At 36.0% G+C, this 25,421-nt stretch overlaps 1 protein-coding gene across 2 annotated transcripts in view; it reads left to right on the top strand.

Annotated features, from left to right (window-relative positions):
- KLHL1 (kelch like family member 1) overlaps nucleotides 1–25,054 on the top strand; it is a 518,247-nt gene extending 493,193 nt beyond the window's left edge. For both annotated transcript variants that reach the window (XM_055542627.1, XM_055542626.1), the window contains 3 exons: nucleotides 516–728; nucleotides 18,898–19,069; nucleotides 24,995–25,054. In XM_055542627.1, the coding sequence (XP_055398602.1) occupies nucleotides 516–728; nucleotides 18,898–19,069; nucleotides 24,995–25,054 (445 nt within the window). The remainder of the gene's footprint in view (nucleotides 1–515; nucleotides 729–18,897; nucleotides 19,070–24,994) is intronic.
- Nucleotides 25,055–25,421: the final 367 nt, after the last annotated feature.

Raw genomic sequence — 25,421 nt, 5'->3', positions numbered from 1 at the left:
TGTGTATAGATTATTTCATTTATTTAATGTTCTAAACTACGAATACAGAGCACAAGAAGTAAGCATGATCTACGTACTGGAAAAATCAATTGCTGAACAACAAGTAAAATAATTGATTTTTTTTCTGATTATCCTCATTTTCAAGAGAAATTGAAGATAAATATCTTACTATTTTTTACAATAGACATTCCTTGATATTTATTAAAATAATACATTAAGATTATTTAATTACATATGTAAAAACAGTTTTAATCTAATATTCTAGAAATAGTAGTTAGAAAACTATAGTAGTTTAAATTTCATCTAGTATACAGTATATTAGAATCATAGGAAGTCCAGGTATAGGAAATTAGTTATAGAGTACCTTTAACAAAAATTTCCATGCGAAGTAACATTTTTTAACACATTGGAGGCTCAGGTTGTGATTGAAATTTTATTTTTCAAGGAATTTTCCTTTCCTCCATTTGTCATATAGACTGAAATACTAAATCATGTTTTCTCAATTGTGTTTTTAGGTTGTATTCAGTTGGCGGTCGTGATGGAAGCTCCTGTTTAAGTTCAATGGAATACTATGATCCTCACACAAATAAGTGGAATATGTGTGCTCCAATGTGTAAGCGGAGAGGGGGTGTAGGAGTGGCCACATGCGATGGTTTCCTTTATGCAGTAGGAGGTCATGATGCTCCTGCTTCAAATCACTGTTCTCGGCTACTAGACTATGTAGAAAGGTGAGAACCCAATGCATGGTTAAAATGAAAGACAGAATGTGAATTACATTGATACCTAATGCAAGTGACCATATCAACAAAATATGCCCAATCTGCCTAAGCTAAGAAAGTTAATTCAACTCCTAGAGCTGTTTCATTAGTCTCTTTCTTTCTCCTTCTCTCTCTTTCTCTTGCTTGTGTATCACACAAACACACACACACAATATACTATGTCTTATTTTTTCTTTCCTCATCGTCACTCCTTCCCTCCTTCTTTCTTTCTTTCTTACCTTTTCAACTAATATTTTTTGAAATCTTACAATTTTATTCACATAATCCTAAAGTAATCTTTAAACGTCTCATGAATACATTTTATTTTTTAATTTAAATTTATTTATTTTAATTGGAGGCTAATTACTTTACAATATTGTATTGGTTTTGCCATACGTCAACAAGAAGTTCATTTAAAATAAAGCTGTAAGTACTTTTTAAATGTATGAATGCCTGTTAATTTTCTTTAAAAAATTGAATATTTCATTTATTTGTTTTATTCATCCTGTCGTATTCGTTCTACTACTCACTTCAAATTTACAAAGATGATTTATGAGCTTTGTTTAATGCCATACCTTTCACAACGTAAGACAGATTTATTAAAACTGTATTCTCTATAATTTTGAAGTATAACAGAAATATAGATCCTCTTTTAACTCTTCCTAAAAATGGCAGGTGCACAGAGGTTGGAGTGAAAAGTCACCTTGGCTTCAGTCCTGGTCCAACAATGGACACACTTCTGGCATGGTTATAACAAATTTCTCTTTCATAGCTGCACATCACTTAGCACTATTATGTCATGTGCAGAAGAATTAGAGAGACTTTTAGTGATATTTATATTTTCAACTGGACATGGAAAGATAGACTAGTTCCAAATCAGAAAAGGGGTACATCAAGGCTGTATATTGTCACCCTGTTTATTTAACTTATATGCAGAATACATCATGAGAAATGCTAGGCTGGATGAAGCACAAGCTGGAATCAAGATTGCCAGGAGAAATATCAGTAACCTCAGATAAGCAGAGGACAGCACCCTTATGGCAGAAAGTGAAGAAGAACTAAAGAGCCTCTTGATGAAAGTCAAAGGGGAGAGTGAAAAAGTTGGCTTAAAGCTAAACATTCAGAAAACGAAGATCATGGCATCTGGTCCCATCACTTCATGGCAAATAGATGGGGAAACAATGGAAACAGTGACAGACTTTATCTTCTTGGTCTCCAAAATCATGGCAGATGGTGACTGCAGCCATGAAATTAAGACACTTGTTCTTTGGAAGAAAAGTTATAACCAACCTAGACAGCTTATTAAAAAGCAGACTTTTGCCAACAAAAGTCCATCTAGTCAAAGTTTTGGTTTTCTCTTGTAGTCATGTATGGATGTGAGAGTTGGACTATAAAGAAAACTGAGCACTGAAGAATTGATGCTTTTGAACTGTGCTATTGGAGAAGACTCTTGAGGGTCCCTTGGACTGCACAGAGATCCATCCAGTCCATCCTAAAGGAAATAAGTCCTGAATATTCATTGGAAGGACTGATGCTGAAGCTGAAATTCCAATATTTTGGCCACTTAATGCAAAGATCTGACTCATTTGAAAAGACCCTGATGCTGGGAAAGAATGAAGACTGGAGGAGAAGGGGACAACAGAGGATGAGATGGTTGGATGGCATCACCAACTCACTGGGCATGAGTTTGAGTAAAGTCCAGGAATTGGCGATGGAAAGGGAACCCTGGCTTGTAGTCCATGGGGTCTCAAAGAGTCAGACACGACTGAGCAACTGAACTGATTACATAAGGAAACATGTTGATATATGAAGAAGTGAGATTAGAGAATACTGAAATTATTTTTTTAATCAGCTGGAATAGGATAAGTAATTCCACTGTAGTGAATAACTTCAAAATTCTCAGTGACTTCACACTGTAAGCTCTTTTTCTTTTTCATGCCACATATCTATGAAAGCCATGATTTTATTACTCTGGTACTCAGAATGAGATATAAGATAAAATACGAGCACCTATTGGTTTCAGTGTCAGAAGGGAAAAGCCAGAGAGTAGTACTACATTGTTCATCCATTCATAAAGATTCAATCTTCAAATATTAAAAATACAGTTTTCCTTTATTTATGCTTTGTTGACAACTCAATCTCATGGCCACCGAAATTTTCAGAGTGTGGGAAGACATTAACTGACGTTGTACCTAGGAGAAGAACAAGAGATGTCTGGCATATCATGCTGATGAACATAGCAATTTTCCTCTTAATATTAGGAGACCACATCCTTTATATTTATGTCTGTTAGTAGAATAGACAGTGGGAGAAGGGGGCTATCTCTCATTTATGATTTTTTTTCTAAAAATGCATGAGCATTTTTACTGAGAATAAAGTCATTGAAAGAGATAGTTTCTAGCAAACAGGCTCTGTTCAAACTTGAGGTCCTTCTTGGATAAAATACAGAAACATGTCTGACAATATTGTTACTCTATGAAATGGACTGTAGATTTATATATATATATATATATATAAAGAATGGCATTAAGCTCACCATAGTTTCATTCCACCATTATCTTATCCAGTGAAATTAGGAACTAGAGGTACTACAGTGAGGATGGTGGCCAGAATACAAATTAATAGATGTATACTTTTATACACACAAACATATAATCATTTATTTTAAAATACTGCCAACAGAATGGCAGGTTATCCACATTGTCCTCTGTAAAATTCTTGGGAAAAAATGACAAAGAAGAGGAATATGACAAGCCTCTGAATTTCACAGCAAATATCTAATATATAAATGTCACTAATTAAATGATATATTATACACATATTATTTCCTAAGTTTACTCTCTAATGTATTAAAATGATGTTTGTGAACAGAGGCATAAATAATACAGTCTAGGAATACATTTATAAAGCAAAATTATATTTAAATAAGTGTGGTTATTTTAAGTTATAGGAGTACAGTAAGAATGAATAGCTTAAGTAATGCAGAAGCACACAGCACCATTATTATTCTTATCCAAGCTCATACCATGTGTCAGGTTGATAACATTTTTGCACTTTTTATTGAATATATTCTATATTGATGATTTCACATGTAAATCATCAATAAATCAGGATACATAATGTTGCCTTTGTAGAATTACTTTGCACATATAATGTAAGGAATGTTTCTTAGTGTATAAACATAGGCAAACAAATCATTAGGAATAGCAGATAGTGTAAATGCTGTTTTATAGATAAATAAATAGGTACAAAGACCAAAATTGTTTTACAATGATTTCTTATAGAAGTGTGTATGTGTGCATACTCACTTGTATCCAATTCTTCATGACCCCATGGACTGTAGCCCGCCGGGTTTCTCTGTCCATTGGATTTTCCAGGAAAAAATACTGGCGTGAGTTGCCATTTCCTTCCCTACTTATAAAAATGTAAATACATTATAAACTAGTAAAGTACAGTTATATAACATCTATCAAAAATTGTAGAATTGGGCTTCCTTAAATGCAAGGAACCTTGGTATCTCAAAGCAGAACAGAAAAGACAGCACGGACTGAGTAAAAACAGGGAATCTAGAATAGCTAATGGAAGAGTAAAATCTAATGTTGCAGACAAGCCTCACTCTAGTGAGAATGTCTTAGTGAACAAAATCAGTGTCCAAAAATGCAGGAAGTTCTAGAAGAATTTAGATTCAGAACGTAAAATTCATTAGAAAGAGCACATTCATCTATCTATTTACTTATTCAATAACTATTGCTTTGGGTGTACTTTTCACTGTACTATATCTTAAAATGTTTTAGAATAAAGAGATAAGGAAATGAATAATTAGCATTTTAAGATCACAAACAAATTGGGAAATTAGGCAAAGGACTGGAAAATATGCTCAAAGATGATTCTAAGAGATCAGGACCATCTTTGTCCTTTAATCTGCATATCAGTAATGAAATGTAATAGGAAAGAGATGCCAAGATCAAAGGAACTTCCTAAACTCGCCTTTGTAGTATCCACTTTGTTTCCTCCAATCTTTTCCCCTTTGAGTAGCCAGAGGAATATTTTCATGATGCAGAATTGGCCTGGAAGTGCAATGGAGTTTTCCTTTGTTTCAATTGTATCAACATAATAAAAAATTATTTGTTTTGCAACAATTTTCCCACTAAAACAGATTCTAAGTGCTAGTCAAGATCATCTTGTCTATTCCTATATTCTTCCACTTGGCTCAATTCCTGGCACTGATTAAGCAATCAACAAACATTTATTGAGTCATTAGACAATAAGTAAAAACAAACAAACAAACAAACAAAAAAACCCTTAAATTTATCCAAGGAAAAATCTCATGAGATATACTATAAATATGTAGTCAGAAAGATAGATAGATAGATTTTAAAAGAAATGGATGGATGGCCATTTGGATGGACTGATGGAAAGATATGTAGATAAATTTTGACTTTTTATTTCTCTATTTGCATGTGAATAGCCATTTCCATCATCATAAGCTGAGGATTCTTGATTTATATATATTTTAGACATACTTTTAATACAAAATTTTTGATGGGACAAAAATATTAAGTAAGCATTATTCAGGTATTAGTTGAAAATTATATCGTACTGATAAACACTATTAACAATGCTCACAATTTTTTATATATTGCTTATAATAAGTATAAACTTTTGTTCAAAATCTACCAAACTCCTAAGTCATAACTGAAAAAGTCATATAAAATAACAGTGTGCTATGTGCTTAGTCATGCCTGACTCTTTGTGACCCATGGACTGTAGCCCGCCTGGTTCTTCTGTCCATGGGAATTCATTGCTGTCATCATGCATATGTGCATGCTAAGTCACTTCAGTTGTGTCCAACTCTGTGTGACCCCATGGACTGTAGCCCACCCAGTGCTTCTGTCCATGGGATTCTCCAGGCAAGAATACTGAAGTGGGTTGCCGTGCCCTCTTCCAGGGTACCTTCCTGACCCAGCCCTCATCTCTTATATCTAACCTGCACTGACAGGTGGATTCTTTACCACTTGCATGACCTGGGAAGCTGATCTTTGTTAAAAAAATAAAATAACAAGATTTACTGTCTTTACATGTAGTATAAACACATTACCCACTTAATTAAATAATTCTTTTAAAAGTACCATAAATATTAACATATAAAGCAATAATCAGATTTTGAAGTTTTCATTTCTCCTGATTTCTCATTGCAAACTTTTGGTTTCGATATGATCCAAGAATTTCTGAGCACCGAAGACAGATGATAAAGGAGAGACCTATTTTAATTTTAATTATGGATGCTTAGTTATACTAAGGCTTATATGGTGTATTCATATATTAATTCATATTTGTATTTTTATATGAGGTCCTAATTTTTTACAAAAATGTAATTACTTGAATTGTTTAAGGTTAAAATGTTAGGTAGACACTTTTGCACTTTTTAATAAGTATCAATTTTTATTCTCCTTAAGATATTATTGTTGGAGCCAGTCAAATGAGTATAGCATGAAAAGACTAACTGGGTTTTTTGCCATTACTTTTCTATTATTGTGCATGTATAATCTTTGCTATTTCTTTGATAGCTAATTATGTTCAAATTTTTATAGAAATATATACAATAGATGGAGATCCTCCGACATAAAAACAGGGGCCCTACTTTATATGTAAATGCAATAATTATTAACCTAGGCCATAGCTATACTACTTTATGTTTGTGATTAGATATTTGTCTCAATGGTTTGTGAGGCCAGTGTTATCTTTGGAGTGAAAATTTGGACACAGGGAGTGGCAGATTAATCTGCTGTCCTAAGATATTGGGCCTGGAATTCTGGCTTTGAAGGAAGACATGAAAATACAAAATGTGATGTCTTATACAGCTGGAAGGATATCAACCTTGGTATCAAACTGTAAATTTTATTTACATGTTGAGACAACTATTTCAGTTCAGTTCAGTTCAGTCTCTCAGTCGTGTCCGACTCTTTGTGACTCCATGAATTGCAGCACGCCAGGCCTCCCTGTCCATCACCAACTCCCAGAGTTCAGTCAAGCTCACGTCCATCGAGTCGGTGATGACATCCAGCCATCTCATCCTCTGTTGTCCCCTTTTCCTTCTGCCCCCAATACCTCCCAGCATCAGATTCTTTTCCAGTGAGTCAACTCTTCTACCTTACACAGTTAAAATTTCACTCCCATGTCTAAAAGTGAAAAATCCAAACTGCTTAGGATACAGAGAAAACAAGCTCCCCCAAATCAAATGCCTAATAAGAAAGCTTGGATAACATTATCTATTTTCTGAAGTCTAGAAAAGAAAAGCTAGACAGTGATCAACAGTATAGTATGTTAATTTAGTAGGAGAAGGTTTTAAGTTCATATATGTCTTGTTATATTTCTCTAAAATTCTCCTTATTCACCTCTTACATTATATAAATCTTATACTATCAAAACTTATTTTGATAATGGGTTTGAAATGTAGAAGTGAGAATAAAATACTTGCAGTTTCTTTCTTATAACTTTCCATGTCCTAGTAGAGATGACTTTTTGCCTATATATCAGTTAAAAGGCACTACTCTATCCAGCAACAGCTAACAGAGAGTCATTCAAATTCTCCTCCTGTTTTGAGTGGCTTACATCAACATGACTGGTAGCAGTGTTTTAATATTTTGCTTTAAAATTATGCCCCAAATCATGATACCACCACTACCATCATTCAATTCAGTTCAGTCTCTCTGTCGTGTCCGAATTTTTGCGACCCCATGAATCAAAGTACGCCAGGCCTCCCTGTCCATCACCAACAACCGGAGTTCACTCAGACTCACATCCATCGAGTCAGTGATACCATCCAGCCATCTCATCCTCTGGCGTCCCCTTCTCCTCCTGCCCCCAATCCCTCCCAGCATCAGAGTCTTTTCCAATGAGTCAACTCTTCCCATGAGGTGGCTGAAGTACTGGAGTTTCAGCGTTAGCATCATTCTTTCCAAAGAAATCCCAGGGCTGATCTCCTTCAGAATGGACTGATTGGATCTCATTGTAGTCCAAGGCACTCTCAAGAGTCTTCTCCAACACCACAGTTCAAAAGCATCAATTCTTGGGCGCTCAGCCTTCTTCACAGTCCAACTCTCACATCCATACATGACCACTGGAAAAACCATAGCCTTGACTAGACGAACCTTTGTTGGCAAAGTAATGTCTCTGCTTTTGAATATGCTACCTAGGTTGGTCATAACTTTTCTTTCAAGGAGTAAGTGTTTTTTAATTTCATGGCTGCAATCACCATCTGCAGTGATTTTGGAGCCCAGAAAAATAAAGTCTGACACTGTTTCCACTGTTTCCCCATCTATTTCCCATGAAGTGATGGGGCCAGATACCATGATCTTCATTTTCTGAATGTTGAGCTTTAAGCCAACTTTTGCACTCTCTACTTTCACTTTCATCAAGAGGCTTTTTAGTTCCTCTTCAATTTTTGCCATAAGGGTGGTGTCATCTGCATATCTGAGGTTATTGATATTTCTCCCAGCAATCTCAATTCCAGCTTGTGCTTCTTCCAGTCCAGAATTTCTCATGATGTACTCTGCATATAAATTAAATAAACAGGGTGACATTATACAGCCTTGACATACTTTTTTTCCTATTTGGAACCAGTCTGTTGTTCCATGTGCAGTTCTAACTGTTGCTTCCTGACCTGCATACAAATTTCTCAAGAGGCAGGTCAGGTAGTCTGGTATTCCCATCTCTGTCAGAATTTTCCACAGTTTATTGTGATCCACACACTCAAAGGCTTGGCGTAGTCAATAAAGCAGAAATAGATGTTTTTCTGGAACTCTCTTGCTTTTTCGATAATCCAGCAGATGTTGGCAATTTGACCTCTGGTTCCTCTGCCTTTTCTAAAACCAGCTTGAACATCTAGAAATATTTAAAAATACATAATGTGTGCTCACAACACTAGTAATAATTTTCTGTTATATGAGCAGATAAAATAATTATCAATACATAAAATAATCTATTTCTCCTTAGTTTTGAACTGTTTAAGGTAATTGTTTTAAAAGTTATGTTTTACTAGCATTCAGAATGCCTAGGAATACTATATGTTCTGTTTATTGACACTAGCTTAAATAATTTTTAAAACTCTAATAATAAAACTGCACCAAAGAGGAGTCAAAGAGTTACTTATCAGATCCTTACTTTCTCTGGTACAGTTAACCTCCCCTCAACTTTAAGGGAATTGATTTACTTCATACCTGAATGGGCTAGTGGTTTTCCCTACTTTCTTAAATTTAAGTATGAAATATGCAATAAGAAGTTCATGATTTGAGCCACAGTTAGCTCCTGATCTTCTTTTTTTACTGACTGTATAAAGCTCCTCCTTCTTCAACTGCAAAGAATAAAAACAATCTGACTTCAGTATTGACCATCTGGTGATGTCAATGCACAGTCATCTTTTGTGTTGTTGAAAGTGGATGCTGGTTATGACCAGTGTATTCTCTTGGCAATACTCTGTTAGTCTTTGGCCTGCTTCATTTTGTACTCCAAGGTCAAATGTGCCTGTTACTCCAGGTATCTCTTGACTTTCTACTTTTGCATTACAGTCCCCTATGATGAAAAGGTCATCTTTGTGTGTGTGTGTGTGTGTGTTAATTCTAGAAGATCTTATAGGTCTTCCATAGATCATTCAATCAAATCCCTTATGATTATGTAGTGAAAGTGACAAATAGATTCAAAGGATTAGATCTGATAGAGTGTGTGAAGAACTATGGACAGAGGTTCATAACACTGTACAGGAGGCAGCAATCAAAACCATCCTCAAGAAAAAGAAATGGAAAAAAGCAAAATGGTTGTCTGAGGAGGCCTTACAAAAAGCTGAGAAATGAAAAGAAGCAAAAGGCAAGGAGAAAAGAAAGATATACCCATCTGAATGCAGAGTTCCAAAAACAGCAAGGAGAGATAAGAAAGCTTTCTTAAGTAAATAATACTAAAAAAAGGAGGAAAGCAGTAGAATGGGAAAAACTAGATATCTCTTTAAGAAATAAGAGATTCTTTATTTCCCTATTAAGAAAATTAGAGATACCATAGGAAAATTTCATGCAAATGTGAGCAGAATAAAGGACAAAAAAGGTATGGAGCTAACATAAGCTGAAAATATTAAGAAGAGGTGGCAAGAATACACAGAAGAACTATAGAAGGAAAGGTCTTATGAACAACCATGATGGTGTGGTCACTCACCTAGAGCCAGACATCTTGGATCATGGAGTCAAGTGGGCCTTAGGAAGCATTATTACAAACAAAAGTAGTGGAGGTGATAGAATTCCAGTTGAGAAATTTCAAATCCTAAAATATGATGCTGTGAAAGTGCTTCACTCACTATGCCAACAAATTTGGAAAACTCAGCAGGGGCCACAGGATTGGAAAAAGTCAGGTTTCATTCCAATCCCAAAGAAGGGCAATGTCAAACAATGCTGAAACTACTGCACAATTGCACTGATTTCACATGCTCTCAAGGTAAGGTTCAAAATCCTTCAAGCAAAATTTCAACAGTATGGGAATCGAGAACTTCCAGACATGTCAGTTCAGTTCAGTTCATTTCAGTCCCTCAGTCATGTCCAACTCTTTGCAACCCCATGGACTGCAGCACACCAGACCTCCCTGTCCATCACCAACTACTGGAGCTTATTCAAACTCATGTCCATTGAGTTGGTGATGCCATCCAACCACCTCATCCTCTGTCATCCCCTTCTCCTTCCACCTTCAATCTTTCCCAGCATCAGGATCTTTTCAAATGAGTCAGTTCTTTGCATCAGGTGGCCATAAATTAGGCTGAGCACAAGGGAGCCCTCTTACACTGTTGGTGGGAATGCAAACTAGTACAGCCACTATGGGGAACAGTGTGGAGATTCTTTTAAAAACTGTAAGTAGAACTGCCATACGACCCAGAAATCCCACTGTTGGGCGTATACACTGAGGAAACCAGAATTGAAATAGACACGTGTACCCAAATGTTCATCGCAGCACTGTTTACAATAGCCAGGACATGGAAGCAACCTAGATGTCCATCAGCAGACGAATGTATAGAAAGCTGTAGTACATATACACAATGGGATATCACTCAGCTATTAAAAAGAATGCATCTGAATCAGTTCTAATGAGGTAGATGAAACTGAAGCCTATTATACAGAGTGAAGTCAGAAAGAAAAACACCAATACAGCATATTAACGCATATATATGCAATTTAGAAAGATGGTAACAATAGCCCTATAAGTGAGACAGCAAAAGAGACATAGATGTAAAGAAAAGAATTTTGGACTCTGTGGGAGAAGGCAAGGGTGGGATGATTTGAGACAATAGCATTGAAACATGTATATTATCTTATGAGACATAGATCACCAATCCAGGTTTGTTGTATGAGACAGGGTGCTCAGGGCTGGTGCATTGAGAGGACCCTGAGGGGTGGGTTGGGAGGTGGGATGGGGGTTCAGGATGGGTAACACATGTACACCCATGGCTGATTCATGTCAATGTATGGCAAAAAACAAAAATAAAAACAAAAAACACTACAATATTTTAAAGTAATTCACTTCCAATTAAAATAAATAAGTTAATTAAAAAAAAAAAAAGGTTGAGCACAGAAGAATTGATTGGACAGCAAGTAGATCAAATCAGTCAACCTTAAGGAACTCAACCATGAATACTCATTGGAAGGACTGATGCTGAAGTTGAAGCTGCAATACTTTGGCTACCTGATAGGAAGAGCTGATTCACTGAAAAAGACCCTGATGTTGAGAAAGATTGAGGGCAGAAGGTGAACTGGGCAGCAGAAGATGAGATGTTTTGATGGCAACATCGACTCATTAGATGTGAGTTTGAGCAAATTCCAGGAGATAGTAAAGGACAAGGAAGCCTGCCGTGCCACCATCCATGGGGTGGCAAAGAGTCAGACAGGACTGAGTGACTGAATCACAACAACCTTGAAGAGTAGATGTAGTGGAATATGAAGGTGAAAGTTAAAATGTTAGTCACTTGGTCTTGTCTGACTCTTTGCAACCCTATAGACTATAGTTCACCAGGCTACTCTGTCCATGGAAATCTCCAAGCAAGAATACTGGAATGGGTAGCCAGTTCCTTTTACAGGGGATCTTCCCTACCCATGGATCAAGCCTATCTCTCCTGCACTGCAGGCAGATTCTTTTCTATTTGAGAATATGGCCTAAATCAAAATAGATTTTTTCTTACACCTTCATTTAAAAGTTGAAATTAATTTAAATTAAAAAAATATTTTTTGTATAAAAATAAGCAAAAAATGTTGACATAAGGAGCAGACATCTAATTGTATTGCCCATGAAGCATATGATATATTTTTATCTTCAAATTATGTAGTAACAATGCTTGAAAAAGTAATGATATCTCAAATTTTTCAATAGGGCTTTTCAGTGAGAAATTAACTTGTTCTGTGGCTATCATATGCCTTCAGCAAGTTTTCATTTTACAGCCAATTTTAGCCACTATATACTGATGCATCTCTTGCTGTAGGCTATAAACTTTAATAGAGTCCCTGATACAAACCTCACATTCTGACCATGAAGGCCAAGATGAGATGTAGGAAAGGCAGACAGCTAAACACATAAAGACAGTTCCCTTGCTTGATTTTTCTTTTCTTTTCTATAAACAGGCAACCTGAGGCAAAAAAAAAAAAAAAAAAAAAAGTGCTTAGAAGAAGATTTTGTCAAAAACATGAACTGATAAAAATAGAGTTCACTGTTCATAATAGTCAGAAAGTGCTTATACATCTGTGGTCTTCTCCTAAGCTAACAAAAGCTGTTTTTTTTTTGTTGTTGTTGTTGTTGTTGTTTTTCTTTTTCTTTTGAAGGGTAACAATTATGTGTATCACTAGGCTGAGAGGTGGATCCATGAACTTCTATAAACAAAAAAATCAATTTTGATTCATTAATGTGAAAACAATGATGAACATATTGGCTAATTTTAAATTTGTGTGATTACTTCAAAAATATCTAGTGGAAAGAAAAAGTGTGTCAGAGGGAGGAGGGTTAAGATTCATTTTCTGTCTTGGCTTGGTTTGATTTTCCAACTCTATATATTTAAATACCATCACAATTCCTGATGCAAATGAAAAGATTGCTATTAAACACTTAGCAATTCCTGAAAACAGATATACCTAATTCAAAGATCTGAATCTTCCAGGAGAAAACATTAATATTTAAAATTTTCCTTAGAAATTTTATAAAATAAGAAAAGAATGATGTCTGTTTCTAAGCATAGGACATTATTTCTAAACTTCACCTAAATACAAGATGTACTCAGTTAAGTTCACTTGAGTTCAGTTCAGTTCAGTCACTCAGTCATGTCCGACTCCTTGCAACCCCATGGACTGTGGCACTGTGGACTTGCAGCCCCTGACTGTGGCCAGGGCTCACTGTCCATCACCAACTTCTGGAGCATATTCAAACTCATGTCCATTGAGTCGGTGATGCCATCAAACCACCTCATCCTCTGTCATCCCCTTCTCCTCCCACCTTCAGGATTTCCCAGCATCAGGATATTTTCAAATGAGTCAGTTCTTTACATCTGATGGCTAAAGTATTACAGTTTCAGCTTCAACATTAGGCTTTCCAATGAATACTCAGGAATGATTTATTTAGGATGGACTGGTTGGATATCCATGCAGTCCAAGGGACTTGCAAGAGTCTTCTCCAACACCACAGTTCAAAAACATCAGTTCTTCAGCCCTCAGTTTTCTTTATAGTCCAACTCTCACAGCCATACATGACTACTGGAAAAACAATATCTTTGACTAGATAGACCTTTGTTGGCAAAATAATGTCTCTGCTTATTAATATGCTATCTAGGTTGGTCATAACTTTTCTTCCCAGGATCAAGTGTCCTTTAATTTCATGGCTTCAGTCACTATCTGCAGTGATTTTGGATTTCCAAAAAATAATGTCTGTCACTGTTTCCATTATTTCCCCATCTATTTGTCATGAAGTGATGGGACCAGATTCCATGATCTTAGTTTTCTGAATGTTGAGTTTTAAGCCAAATTTTCCACTCTCCTCTTTAACTTTCCTCAAAATTCTCATTAGTTCTTCTTTGTTTTCTGTAATAAGTGTTGTGTCATCTGCATATCTGAGGTTATTGATATTTCTCCTGGCAATCTTGATTCCAGCTTGTGCTTCATGCAGCCAAGCATTTCTCATGATGTACTCTGCATAGAAGTTAACAAACATGGTGACAATATACAGCCTTGATGTACTCCTTTCCCTATTTGGAACCAGTCTGAAATTCCATGTCCAGTTCTAATAGTTGCTTCTTGATCTGCAGTCAATTTCTCAGGAGGCAGGTCAGGTGGTCTGGTATTCCCAGCTCATGAAGAATTTTCTACAGTTTGTCATGATCCACCCAGTCAAAGGCTTTGGTATAGTCAATAAAGCAGAAGTAGATGTTTCTCTGGACCTCTCTCACTTTTTTGATGATCCAATGGATGTTGGCAATTTGTTCTCTGGTTCCTCTGCCTTTTCTAAAACCAGCTGGAACATTCAGAAGTTCATGATTCACATACCGTTGAAGCCTGGCTTGGAGAATTTTAAGCATTACTTTGCTAGCGGGTGAGATGAGTGAAATTGTGTGGTAGTTTGAGCATTCTTTGGCATTGCCTTTCTTTGGGATTGAAATGAAAACTGACCTTTTCCAGTCCTGTGGCCACTGCTGTGTTTTCCAAATTTGCTGGCATTTGAGTGCAACACTTTCACAGCATCACCTTTTAGGATTTGTCATTCCACTCTATAATCATAAGGGGTTTGATTTAGGTCATACCTGAATGGCTTAGTGGTTTTCCCTACTTTCTTCAATTTAAATTTGAATTTGGCAATAAGGAGTTCATGGTCTGAGCTACAATCAGCTCCTGGTCCTGCTTTTGCTGGCTCTATAGAGCTTCTCCATCTTTGGCTGCAAAGAATATAATCAATCTGTTGTCAGTATTGACCATCTGGTGATGTCCATGTGTAGAGTCTTCTCTTGTTGATGGAAAATGGTGTTTGCAATGACCAGTGTGTTTTCTTGAAAAAAATCTGTTAGCCTTTGTCCTGCTTCATTCTGTATTCTAAGTCCAAATTTGCCTGTTACTCCAGGTATTTCTTGACTTCCCACTTTTGCATTCCAGCCCCCTACAACGAAAATGACATCTTTTTTGTGTGTTAATTCTAGAAGGTCTTGTAGGTCTTCATAGAACCATTCAACTTCAGCTTCTTCAGCATTACTGTTCAGGCATAGACTTGGATTACTGTGATATTGAATAGTTTGCCTTGGAAACAAATCGAGATCAATCTTTTGTTTTTGTGATTGCATCCAAGAACTGCATTTCAGGCTCTTTTGTTGAATATAAGGGCTACTGCATTTCTTCTAAGGAATTTTTGTCCAGAGTAGTAGATTTAATGGTCATATGAGTTAAAATAATCAATTCTCCTCCATTTTAGTTCACTGATTCCTAAAATGTCAGTGTTCACTCTTCCTATATCCAATTTGTCTTGATTCATGGACCTAACATTCAAGGTTCCTATGCAATACTGTTCTTTATAGCATTGGACTTTACTTCCATCACCAGGCAGTGGGTATTGTCTCTGCCTTGGCTCTGTCTCTCCATTCTTTCTGGGGTCATTTTTCCACTGATCTCCAGTAGCATACTGGGCACCTACTGACCTGGGAAGTTCATCTTTTAGTGTCCTATCTTTTTGCCTTTTCATACCGTTCATGGGGTTCTCAAGGCAAGAATACTGCAGTGATTTGTCATTCCCTTCTCCAGTCAACTAAGTCCTGTCAGAACTCTCCACCATGACCCATCTGCCCTGGGTGGCCCTATATGGCTTGGCTCACAGCCTCATTGAGCTAGATAAGGCCATGGCCCATGTGATTGGTTAGTTTCCTTTGATTGTGGTTTTCATTCTCTCTGCTCTCTGATGGAGAAGGATAAGAGGCAATGGAAGCTTCCTGAAGGGAGAGACTGACTGAGAGGGAAACTGGGTCCTGAGCATGGACAGGAGTATGCTCAGCAAGTCTTTAATCCAGTTTTCTGTTGATGGGTTGTGCTGTGTTCCCTCCCTGTTATTTGACCTCAGGCCAAACTATGGTGGAGGTAATGAAGATAATGGCGACCTCCTTCAAAAAGTCCCATGCATGCACTGCTGCACTCAGTGCCCCCAACCTTGCAGCAGGACACCTCCGATCCATGCCTCCACTGTATACTCCTGGACACTCAAGGGCATGTCTGGATCAGTCTCTTATGGGGTTCTTTTCTGGGTCCTGGTGCACTCACGGTTTTGTGTGTGCCCTCCAAGAGTCTGTTTCCCCAGTCCTGTGTAAGTTTTGATGGCTCTGTGGTGGGGTTAATGGTGACCTCCTCCATGAGGGCTTATGCCATATCCAGGTCTACTGCATCCAGAGCCCCTACCTCTGCAGCAGTCCAATGCTGACCCGTACCTCTGCAGGAGACACTCAAACACAGTTCTGTCTCAGTCTCTGTGGGGTCTCTGGGTCCTGGCACACACAAAGTATGTCTGAGCCCTCTGTATAGGCCATGGAAATCTCTAGGCCAGAATACTGGAGTTGGTAGCCTTTCCCTTCTCTTCCAGATCCCTGAATCTTCCCAACACAGGGACTGAATCCAAGTCTCCCGCATTGCAGGTGAATTCTTTACCAGCTGAGCCACAAGGGAAGGCTTGTAAGATGTACTTGTGTTTTATTAATTTTCCTGTGGTATTCGTATATGAGAATGTCTTCATTATTTGAGCTTTACTTAAAATTTCAGAAGCCTTCAGAAATGCATTTATTATTCTTTACTGCAATTAGCATTAGATTTTGTCTGTTTTTCTCTCTTTCTGCAAAGTGAGCAACAAAGTCTGTTGGTAGATAGTAGTTGAAAAAAAAATCCTATAGAGCTGAATAAGAATCATATGGGGACCGAAATAGGACTTCAGAGAAGCTATTTAAGTGAAACATTTGAAACAAATTTAATATTTGGTTAAAATTTAAAAAAATAATAATAACTTGGACCCTCTGCTTCAATCTCTTGATTTACCAATTTCTCCACTCAAGTGAATCCCAAGTAACTGTCACTGAAACATAGTTCTGTTCATGTTGTGTTTCCTCAAATGTCAAGTTTTCTTATTTTTCTATTGAATAAACATGAAATACTTTCATACTCTGGGAATCAAGTAATCTATTCAATTCAGTTCAGTTCAGTTCAGTCACTCAGTCATATCAGACTCCTTGAGACCCCATGAATCGCAGCACACTAGGCCTCCCTGTCCATCACCAACTCCTGGAGTTCACTCAGACTCACGTCCATGGAGTCAGTGATACCATCCAGCCATCTCATCCTCTGGCGTCCCCTTCTCCTCCTGCCCCCAATCCCTCCCAGCATCAGAGTCTTTTCCAATGAGTCAACTCTTCCGGTGAGGTGACTGAAGTACTGGAGTTTCAGCTTTAGCATCATTCCTTCCAAAGAAATCCCAGGGCTGATCTCCTTCAGAATGGACTGGTTGGATCTCCTTGTAGTCCAAGGCACTCTCAAGAGTCTTCTCCAACACCACAGTTCAAAAGCATCACTTCTTCAGTGCTCAGCCTTCTTCACAGTCCAACTCTCACATCCATACATGACCACTGGAAAATCCATAGCCTTAACTAGACGGACCTTTGTTGGCAAAGTAATGTCTCTGCTTTTCAATATACTATCTAGGTTGGTCATAACTTTTCTTCTAAGGAGTAAGTGTCTTTTAATTTCATGGCTGCAGTCACTATCTGCAGTGATTTTGGAGCCCCCCCCGCCCCCAAATAAAGTCTGGCACTGTTTCCCCATCTATTTCCCTTGAAGTGATGGGACTGGATGCCATGATCTTCGTTTTCTGAATGTTGAGCTTTAAGCCAACTTTTTCACTCTCCACCTTCATTTTCATCAAGAGGCTTTTTAGTTCCTCTTCACTTTCTGCCATAAGGGTGGTGTCATCTGCATACCTGAGGTGATTGATATTTCTCCCGGCAATCTTGATTCCAGCTTGTGCTTCTTCCAGCCCAGCGTTTCTCATGATGTACTCTGCATATAAGTTAAATAAGCAGGGAGACAGTATACAGCCTTAACATACTGCTTTTCCTATTGGAACCAGTCTGTTGTTCCATGTCTAGTTCTAACTGTTGCTTCCTTACCTGCATACAGATTTCTCAAGAGGCAGGTCAGGTGGTCTGGTATGCCCATCTCTTTCAGAATTTTCCACAGTTTATTGTGATCCACACAGTCAAAGGCTTTGGCATAGTCAATAAAGCAGAAATAGATGTTTTTCTGGAACTCTCTTGCTTTTTCGATGATCCAGCGGATATTGGCAATTTGACCTCTGGTTCCTCTGCCTTTTCTAAAACCAGCTTAAACATCAGGAAGTTCATGGTTCACGTATTGCTGAAGCCTGGCTTGGAGAATTTTGAGCATTAGTTTACTAGCATGTGAGATGAGTGGGATTGTGTGGTAGTTTGAGCACTCTTTGGCATTGCCTTTCTTAAGTAATCTATTAGCTGATCAAATATCACCTTTTAAATAATGGTTCTTCTTATACCTTTGATCCTAAACACACTGCACACCTATTTTTCTCAAAGCTGCCCATGCACTTTTTTTTTTTTTTTTTTTTAGCACTTTTGTTCTTTTGTGGAAATATCCTCTTTTTTTTCTAGCAAATTTAGGATAGACTTTCAGACCTTGTTTAAAGAAGATTTCAAAAGTGAATTATTTTATAATTCTCCCAGATTTTTAACCATTACTTCTGTTTCATGATCATAGCACTTTATTTGTACTCTCTTGAAAGAACCTCATTCCACTGTAGAAAATATTTATTTTCATATCTGTATTTCTTAGGAAAAATTATGATATTCACTTTTGTGAAATGACTGCATCCATCTAGTTAAGAGTCTAGTCATATTTTTAAAATACTTTAAACAATAGAAAGCCCGACTTTGTTAATATTGGCTCTGGAACATGTGTTCAAATAATTGAGCTTTTAGGAAAAATGCCAAGTTTTCTTTTCCATGGCTTGTTTTGAAACAGCATCATTAATATCTAATAGTAAAGCTGAATGTGATTAAATTATGTTATACTCTATCATCCTTTTATTTTAGATATGATCCCAAAACAGACACATGGACTATGGTGGCTCCTTTGAGTATGCCCAGAGATGCTGTTGGAGTCTGTCTCCTTGGTGACAGATTATACGCTGTTGGTGGCTATGATGGCCAGACATACCTCAACACTATGGAATCCTACGATCCACAAACTAATGAATGGACCCAGGTAAAACTAATGAATGGACCCAGGTAAAACTGTTGCCAGCATAAGTTGCTTCACATATAAGAATTTTTTTCATTTACTTCCTGTGGAGAAGACGTGTACATACAACAGTGTACTTAGTTGAATTACTCTGAACTCAAAGTGACTGATTTTTGTTCATGTTCATGTTCATTTTATTAAAAGTTTATTAAATCATATACTTTTGTGTACTTTTCTATTGTGTATTCTATACTTTAATAAAATTTATATTACAAAGTGGAATTTATGCTTCAGTGGGACTTCCATTTTAAGTCATACCAAGGGACGGGGACTGAATTTTAATCAACTGAAACAAAAAATAAAAGTGAAATATATTTGTTCACAAAAATTTAACTTTGCTTGGTTTTAGAGATAACAAAATCAAGTGGATAGAAGCTTATAGAAATTAGCTTTCTGCTTCCCATTTTTTTGCTGGGCTATCTTTCTTATGTTCCTTGCTACCTATGGCAGAAAGAATATTCCATGGGATGTTGCTGCTGGAAACTCCAAATGAAAAACTCTTCACAGCCATAATCATAAAACAAAAGAACTTTTTTCAAAAAGGCCCCCAGAAAAAATAGCAAAGAGGCCTGAATAGTCTGTTGCATAATGCATTCATTCCTGGCTGAACACTTTGTTCAACAAGATGGAGAAAAATAATTGGCTTATCTTAGATTAACCTTCAACTATACACAGCAATTAGAGATTCAGGATCATGTTCAGAGAAACTTCAAAACCAGTCAAATATCTGGAGAATGTGTGTTGGGGTGGGGAAACATAAGGGTAAGACACCTTAATTAAGGTGGAAAATACCTTATGCTTACAGTTACTATAGACTTGCTTGTAATGAAGGGAATGGGTATATTTTCAGACTTTTTCTTTAATACTCAATTTCTCTCAACTTTTTTTTCTTTCCAAATCTCTCAATATTTATTATTTCTCTGCTTTATCAGAAACTTAAAATCAAGAAACATTTCAAACAAGCAAACCATTTTTCCAGCACTGGGTACATTTAAATTCCAAAGTCTTACTTAGTTGAAGCAGAATAATAACCTGTCTCCTTGTATTCCTTAATGTATAGAGGGCTTTATTTTTGATCACAGAGATGGACTAAAATTTATATGAAGAACTTTAACACTGATTGAAGTAAATTTTTAAAAGAAATGCTTACTTTTAAAGATACATAACTTTCTTTGATGATATGTGTTCAACTACAATATTAAACAGACTGAGTTGGAAGTACAAAATCAAACTCATCATGGTCAAGCTAAAGTATCTGCCTTATGACTATTACTCTTCCCTAAGGGGAAATTCTTTTATTTCAATGAAGATAGATGCATTTGACAAAGGAGGATGAAAACAGGTAGAATGGAGGAAAGATCAGTGTAAATTTGGAGAACTAGGTTCTGTGATTTTCTGTGTTTAACTTTAATTGTGAAAAAGTAGTGTTCCTTATCCAGGGAGAAGAAAACATATAATAAGGTATAATTTTTGCACTGAGAGTTTAGAAGATATATTTTAACTCCTTACATTCCCAAGTTCCTAGTTTTACAAAGGGAGCAATGCATGAATTATTTTTGATTTGCTAAGGAAGTACAAATTCAATGTTACATATCTTAAATGAACCACTTTTACAAATGAATATTAAATAAAGAGGCCTATGGGAATATAAATGATTTAATATAATATTTTCATTATATATATATATATTTATAGTAATGAGCCATTATGCTTATCATTGCTCTAAAATTGAAGTCAGAATAATGCATATAGTACTAATGGGTAGAAACTTCCAACAGCCATTTTCCCTCATCTATGTTTTATTATACTCTTTTGGATATATAGTATTTTACAAATAGCAAGGTGGTATTTAAAATATTTTAGAACAAATTTATTTTAATATAATAGACATTAATTTTAAAATTTATAAATTAAGATTTTACATCCATATCTTTTCATTCTTTATATTTTTAAGACTTTCAAGGGGTCATCAGGAAACCTACACAAAATCACTTTGGAAAATTTTCAGGATTCCAGAATACTAGAGAAAGCTCTCATATTTGCTGTATATTGCCTGTCACTTTCCCTTCACTTACTCCACAGATGGACAAAATCAATTGGTGCAAGCATTAGAATAAATAAGAAAATTATATTGAAATATATAATAATGTATATTTGAAAAACTTCCCAAGCTAGCTAGAATTGGAAATAATGAAAATAGATGAGGGGACATTTGCAGATACATGTCTTGCATGGGTACATACAGAACACACACATACATGCTTGCATGAGTGTGTGTATTTGTGTTTTAAATAAACTTGATTTTTCCACTTAATTTTTTTTTTTTTTTGCATATGATCTGGAACAAAATATGTGTGCTTTAAAGCATAGAAAGAAATTTTTAATTTTGTTTCCTCTAGCTTGAGTAAAATCATCCTTTCATGTGTTTCTTTGGTACATGGTCATAGTGCTGTCATGCTGCATCTATCTGCAGCTATAAAAACCAAATACAATATGTCATTTACAGTCATATATCGAAAGACTGGCATAGTTGCTAGCATGGGTAAGAGATGTGTGAGACTTTCTTAAGTGAATAAATTGTGAATTATTTTTGCAGCTCAGTTTACTCTGTTGTACATGGGTTTAGTTCATTTGCATACAATCAATCTATAAGATATTCAGAATTAGTTTCAGGGAAGTCTGGTAAGATATTTGCATCTTGAATTGCTGTTTAATAACTGGTATCATGCCAACCTTTTTAGATTAAAAATCCCATGGACGGAGGAGCCTGGTAGGCTGCAGTCCATGGGGTCGTGAAGAGTCGGACACGACTGAGCGACTTCACTTTCACTTTTCACTTTCATGCATTGGAGAAGGAAATGGCAACCCACTCCAGTGTTCTTGCCTGGAGAATCCTAGGGACGGCGGAGCCTGGTGGTCTGCCGTCTATGGGGTCGCACCGAGTCGGACACGACTGAAGCGACTTAGCAGCAGCAGCAGCAGCAGCAGCAGCAGTTTACTGAAAGGTATAATGCTGGAAAGAGAAAAGGGCAGATTGTCGAATATGTATTAAGATAAAACTGAACCAAGGGGAAGAAAGGGAAAACTCTCAAATATTTAAAAAGTACTTACATACAATACAATATATCAAATGCTTAAAATAGAATGATAAATGCTGAGGTAAGAGAAATACTTTACACTATGCTAGAACTTAAGTGTATTAGGTAGAGAAATCTTCTTTCGGGAAATTATATAAATAGACTGTGGCATGGCAAATAAATAATAGTTAAACATAAAAATATGGGGAGTGGTTTGGTTTAAAAAACAGAATTTTTAAAGAGTCATGGGAAGGAGAACACATGGCATGTTTCATTGAGCAAGAAATAAAGTAGTGAGGAATAAGTTTGGAGAGATAAAATGGGTCTTTAGGATATAAGGCAAGAAACCTTGTTATAGAATCTTGAATTTACCATGAACCGAAAGGATAGTTAATGAAGGACTTTAGGCAGGGAAAGTAAATAATCAGAATTGTGTTTTAAAATGACTGCACTTGATAGGATTGGAAATATGATTAGGGAAAGATCAGAAATTTATTAGGATATACTTCACTAATTCACTGTATGGGTGGGAATTTTTTCCTTCTTTCCTTCTAGTTTTTTTGTTTGTTTGTTTGTTTTTGGCTAATCTAACAAATTGACATAAGACAAATTAACAGGAAAAAAACAAATTTAATTTTGTGCATATGGAAACCCCATATGGACTCAAAGAAGTGGCCAAAAGCAAGAAGCTCTTATACTGTTTTAGACAGAATTTAGAAGACAAAGTTGTTTGGGATTAGGTAGTAAATTAGTGAAGAAGTTACAAGGTTTTCTGACATGGCCTTCTTGGCCCTAAACTCCTTATATCTGGTGATAAGGATGCTTTTTACACTCCTAGTAGAGAGAGGGTACCATGTCACATGAAACATTTATCTCCTGCTTTAAGGGGTCAAAGGAGGGTCACAGTGCCCCTTCTGCATGAAGTATCACTCAAGTGTCTTTAATTCAAAATAATCAACGTGCCACAGTGGCATATCCTGGAGTGGGTTATTCTATTCTCCTTTCACACTCAAGGTGAAATTGTAACCTGAACTAGTTGAAGATAGTAGGAATGGTGTGATTCAATTGGTAGGAGAGATAATTATAAGACTTGATGTTATTCAGCCGTAAGGTTGAGGGAAATGAAACTAAGGGCTGTAGATATGTTCTAGGTTCCTGTCTTGAGCAACTGAGTAAAAGGATAAAAGAAATAACAGAAAGAAGAGTAAACTTGGGGCAGTGGGGGAGGGGAGGGAGCAGTGATTCATTTTTACATGCAAATATAATCATGTATAGAGACATAGATGCAAATGTAGATAGAGGTATACTTCATCTGGAACTATGCATAGTACTTTTCAGTGCTGAATGCACATAGAGAGCATCTGGGGAACTCTTCAAAAATACTACTCAGAACTCATGTCATTCCTATTGAATGGTGGGCCTTGAGTAGTTATATTTTGTAAAAGCTCCTTAGATGGCTGTGACATGAAACAACACTTGAAAATCATTGGAAACTAAAAGAGAGACAATGGAAACTGTGTGCAATTTGGAGTCAGAAATATTGCAAATTGTAGACCTAAATGTTACCAGATTTATATCTCTTCATACTCCATTCACTGTAATATAGAGATGACAACATATGTTGGGATTATAAAACTGACTGTGGTGATCAACAAAAATTATTCTTAATACACAATATGCTATCAATATATCACATGCTCCTTTTTGCCTTTCACTTTGAGCAAATATCTGTGAAAAAGGAGACATAACATTGACCTTTTTAAAAAAGATACTGTATTAAATGAAAGGTATAAAAAGTGATATGAGAAGATTTTCTATTTGTTTTAACCTATAGAAAGATAGCAGGTGACAATAAGCACAATTAAAAGAACTAATGTATAATTAGATAATGGTGGTAATTTTCATATGTAGAGGGTGGGATAGTGTCCTTTCTCAATCAATAAGATAGTGTATATGATCTGAAGTTATTTTGCTCTCAGCTACTTCATTTGCTACACTTGATTAATTTTATCTTCGGTTTGAAATAATATCCTGTAATTTCTAATCTACCTGATATTTTTATGTAAATGAATTATTCTTAGAAAACTGTATCTAAAAATCATTGATCTCAAAAGTTCAAATTATTAAATTCTTAGCTTACCTCCATGGAATGAATTTTTATTACAAATTCTTTAAAATTGTTGCTTTCAATATATTTCTAGCCAATTTCATATTCAGGATTATTTTTTAAAAATCTCAGTTCTCATCAATAACACTCATAATATGGATTTTAAAATAGGCCCTGTAGCAATTGTAATTATGTTCTATTGATGACAGCATATTGAAATGACATCATTAAATGTCTCTGTTTAGAATGAATTAATAACACATTTTATTCAGTATAATATCTTTGGAAATGACTTTCCAGTGACTTCAATAGTGAAGCAACTATTTCATCTAAAATATACTCCAAGCTATCAATTTGAAATTTCATCAAAAATGTGTCCAGGCAAGCTTCAGAAAAAATCTTTGCTGAAAACTTTCCTATAGAAGCTTCATTTCATTAAATATCATTAAAGAATTTATTACTTTTATCAAAAATTCCACAAATAATTGTAGGTTTTAAATACTTCAATATTCATATTATTTTATATAAATGCCATTTTTATTGTTTCCATGTTTATTGTATTACTTGCAGATATATTGGGAAATGATAATCATATTTATTAATGATTTTCATGGATATGAATGGATGATTTAAATATGTTATAATCTGTATAGTTTTCCATAACAATAAAATGTGTCTTAAATCATATTTCTCTTTTTCCAACAGATGGCTTCCTTGAATATTGGGAGAGCTGGTGCCTGTGTAGTAGTCATCAAGCAACCTTGACTTATATTTTTGGAGAGGTTTTATTTGCTGGAGTGGTTATTTTTATATCAGAGGGCAGGAATGAGAACTTCTGGAGATGAAAATTCTTCAAGAAAAAGGATTTTGGTAGATTTACCTACTGAGATCAAAAAAGGTAGAAGATGAAACAGAGTTATGGGAAACAAGAGAACATTAAACTGCTGTGGGAACACTATCTGGTCATATGTTAGTTCAGGAATGGTTATTGGTAATTTGTTTTGTATTGTAGCATACAATAACTAGAGTTACCAAGGCTCGTATTTCTTGGGCAGTTAAAAGGAGAGATAAAGATTTGTGACATGGATAATTTCATGACTAAACATTATAATGTTTTATAATCTGTGATGAT

The sequence above is a fragment of the Bubalus kerabau genome, chromosome 12, assembly GCF_029407905.1.
Source record: "Bubalus kerabau isolate K-KA32 ecotype Philippines breed swamp buffalo chromosome 12, PCC_UOA_SB_1v2, whole genome shotgun sequence".
Lineage (NCBI taxonomy): Eukaryota > Metazoa > Chordata > Mammalia > Artiodactyla > Bovidae > Bubalus > Bubalus kerabau.
This window is presented reverse-complemented; position numbering and strand designations above follow the sequence as displayed.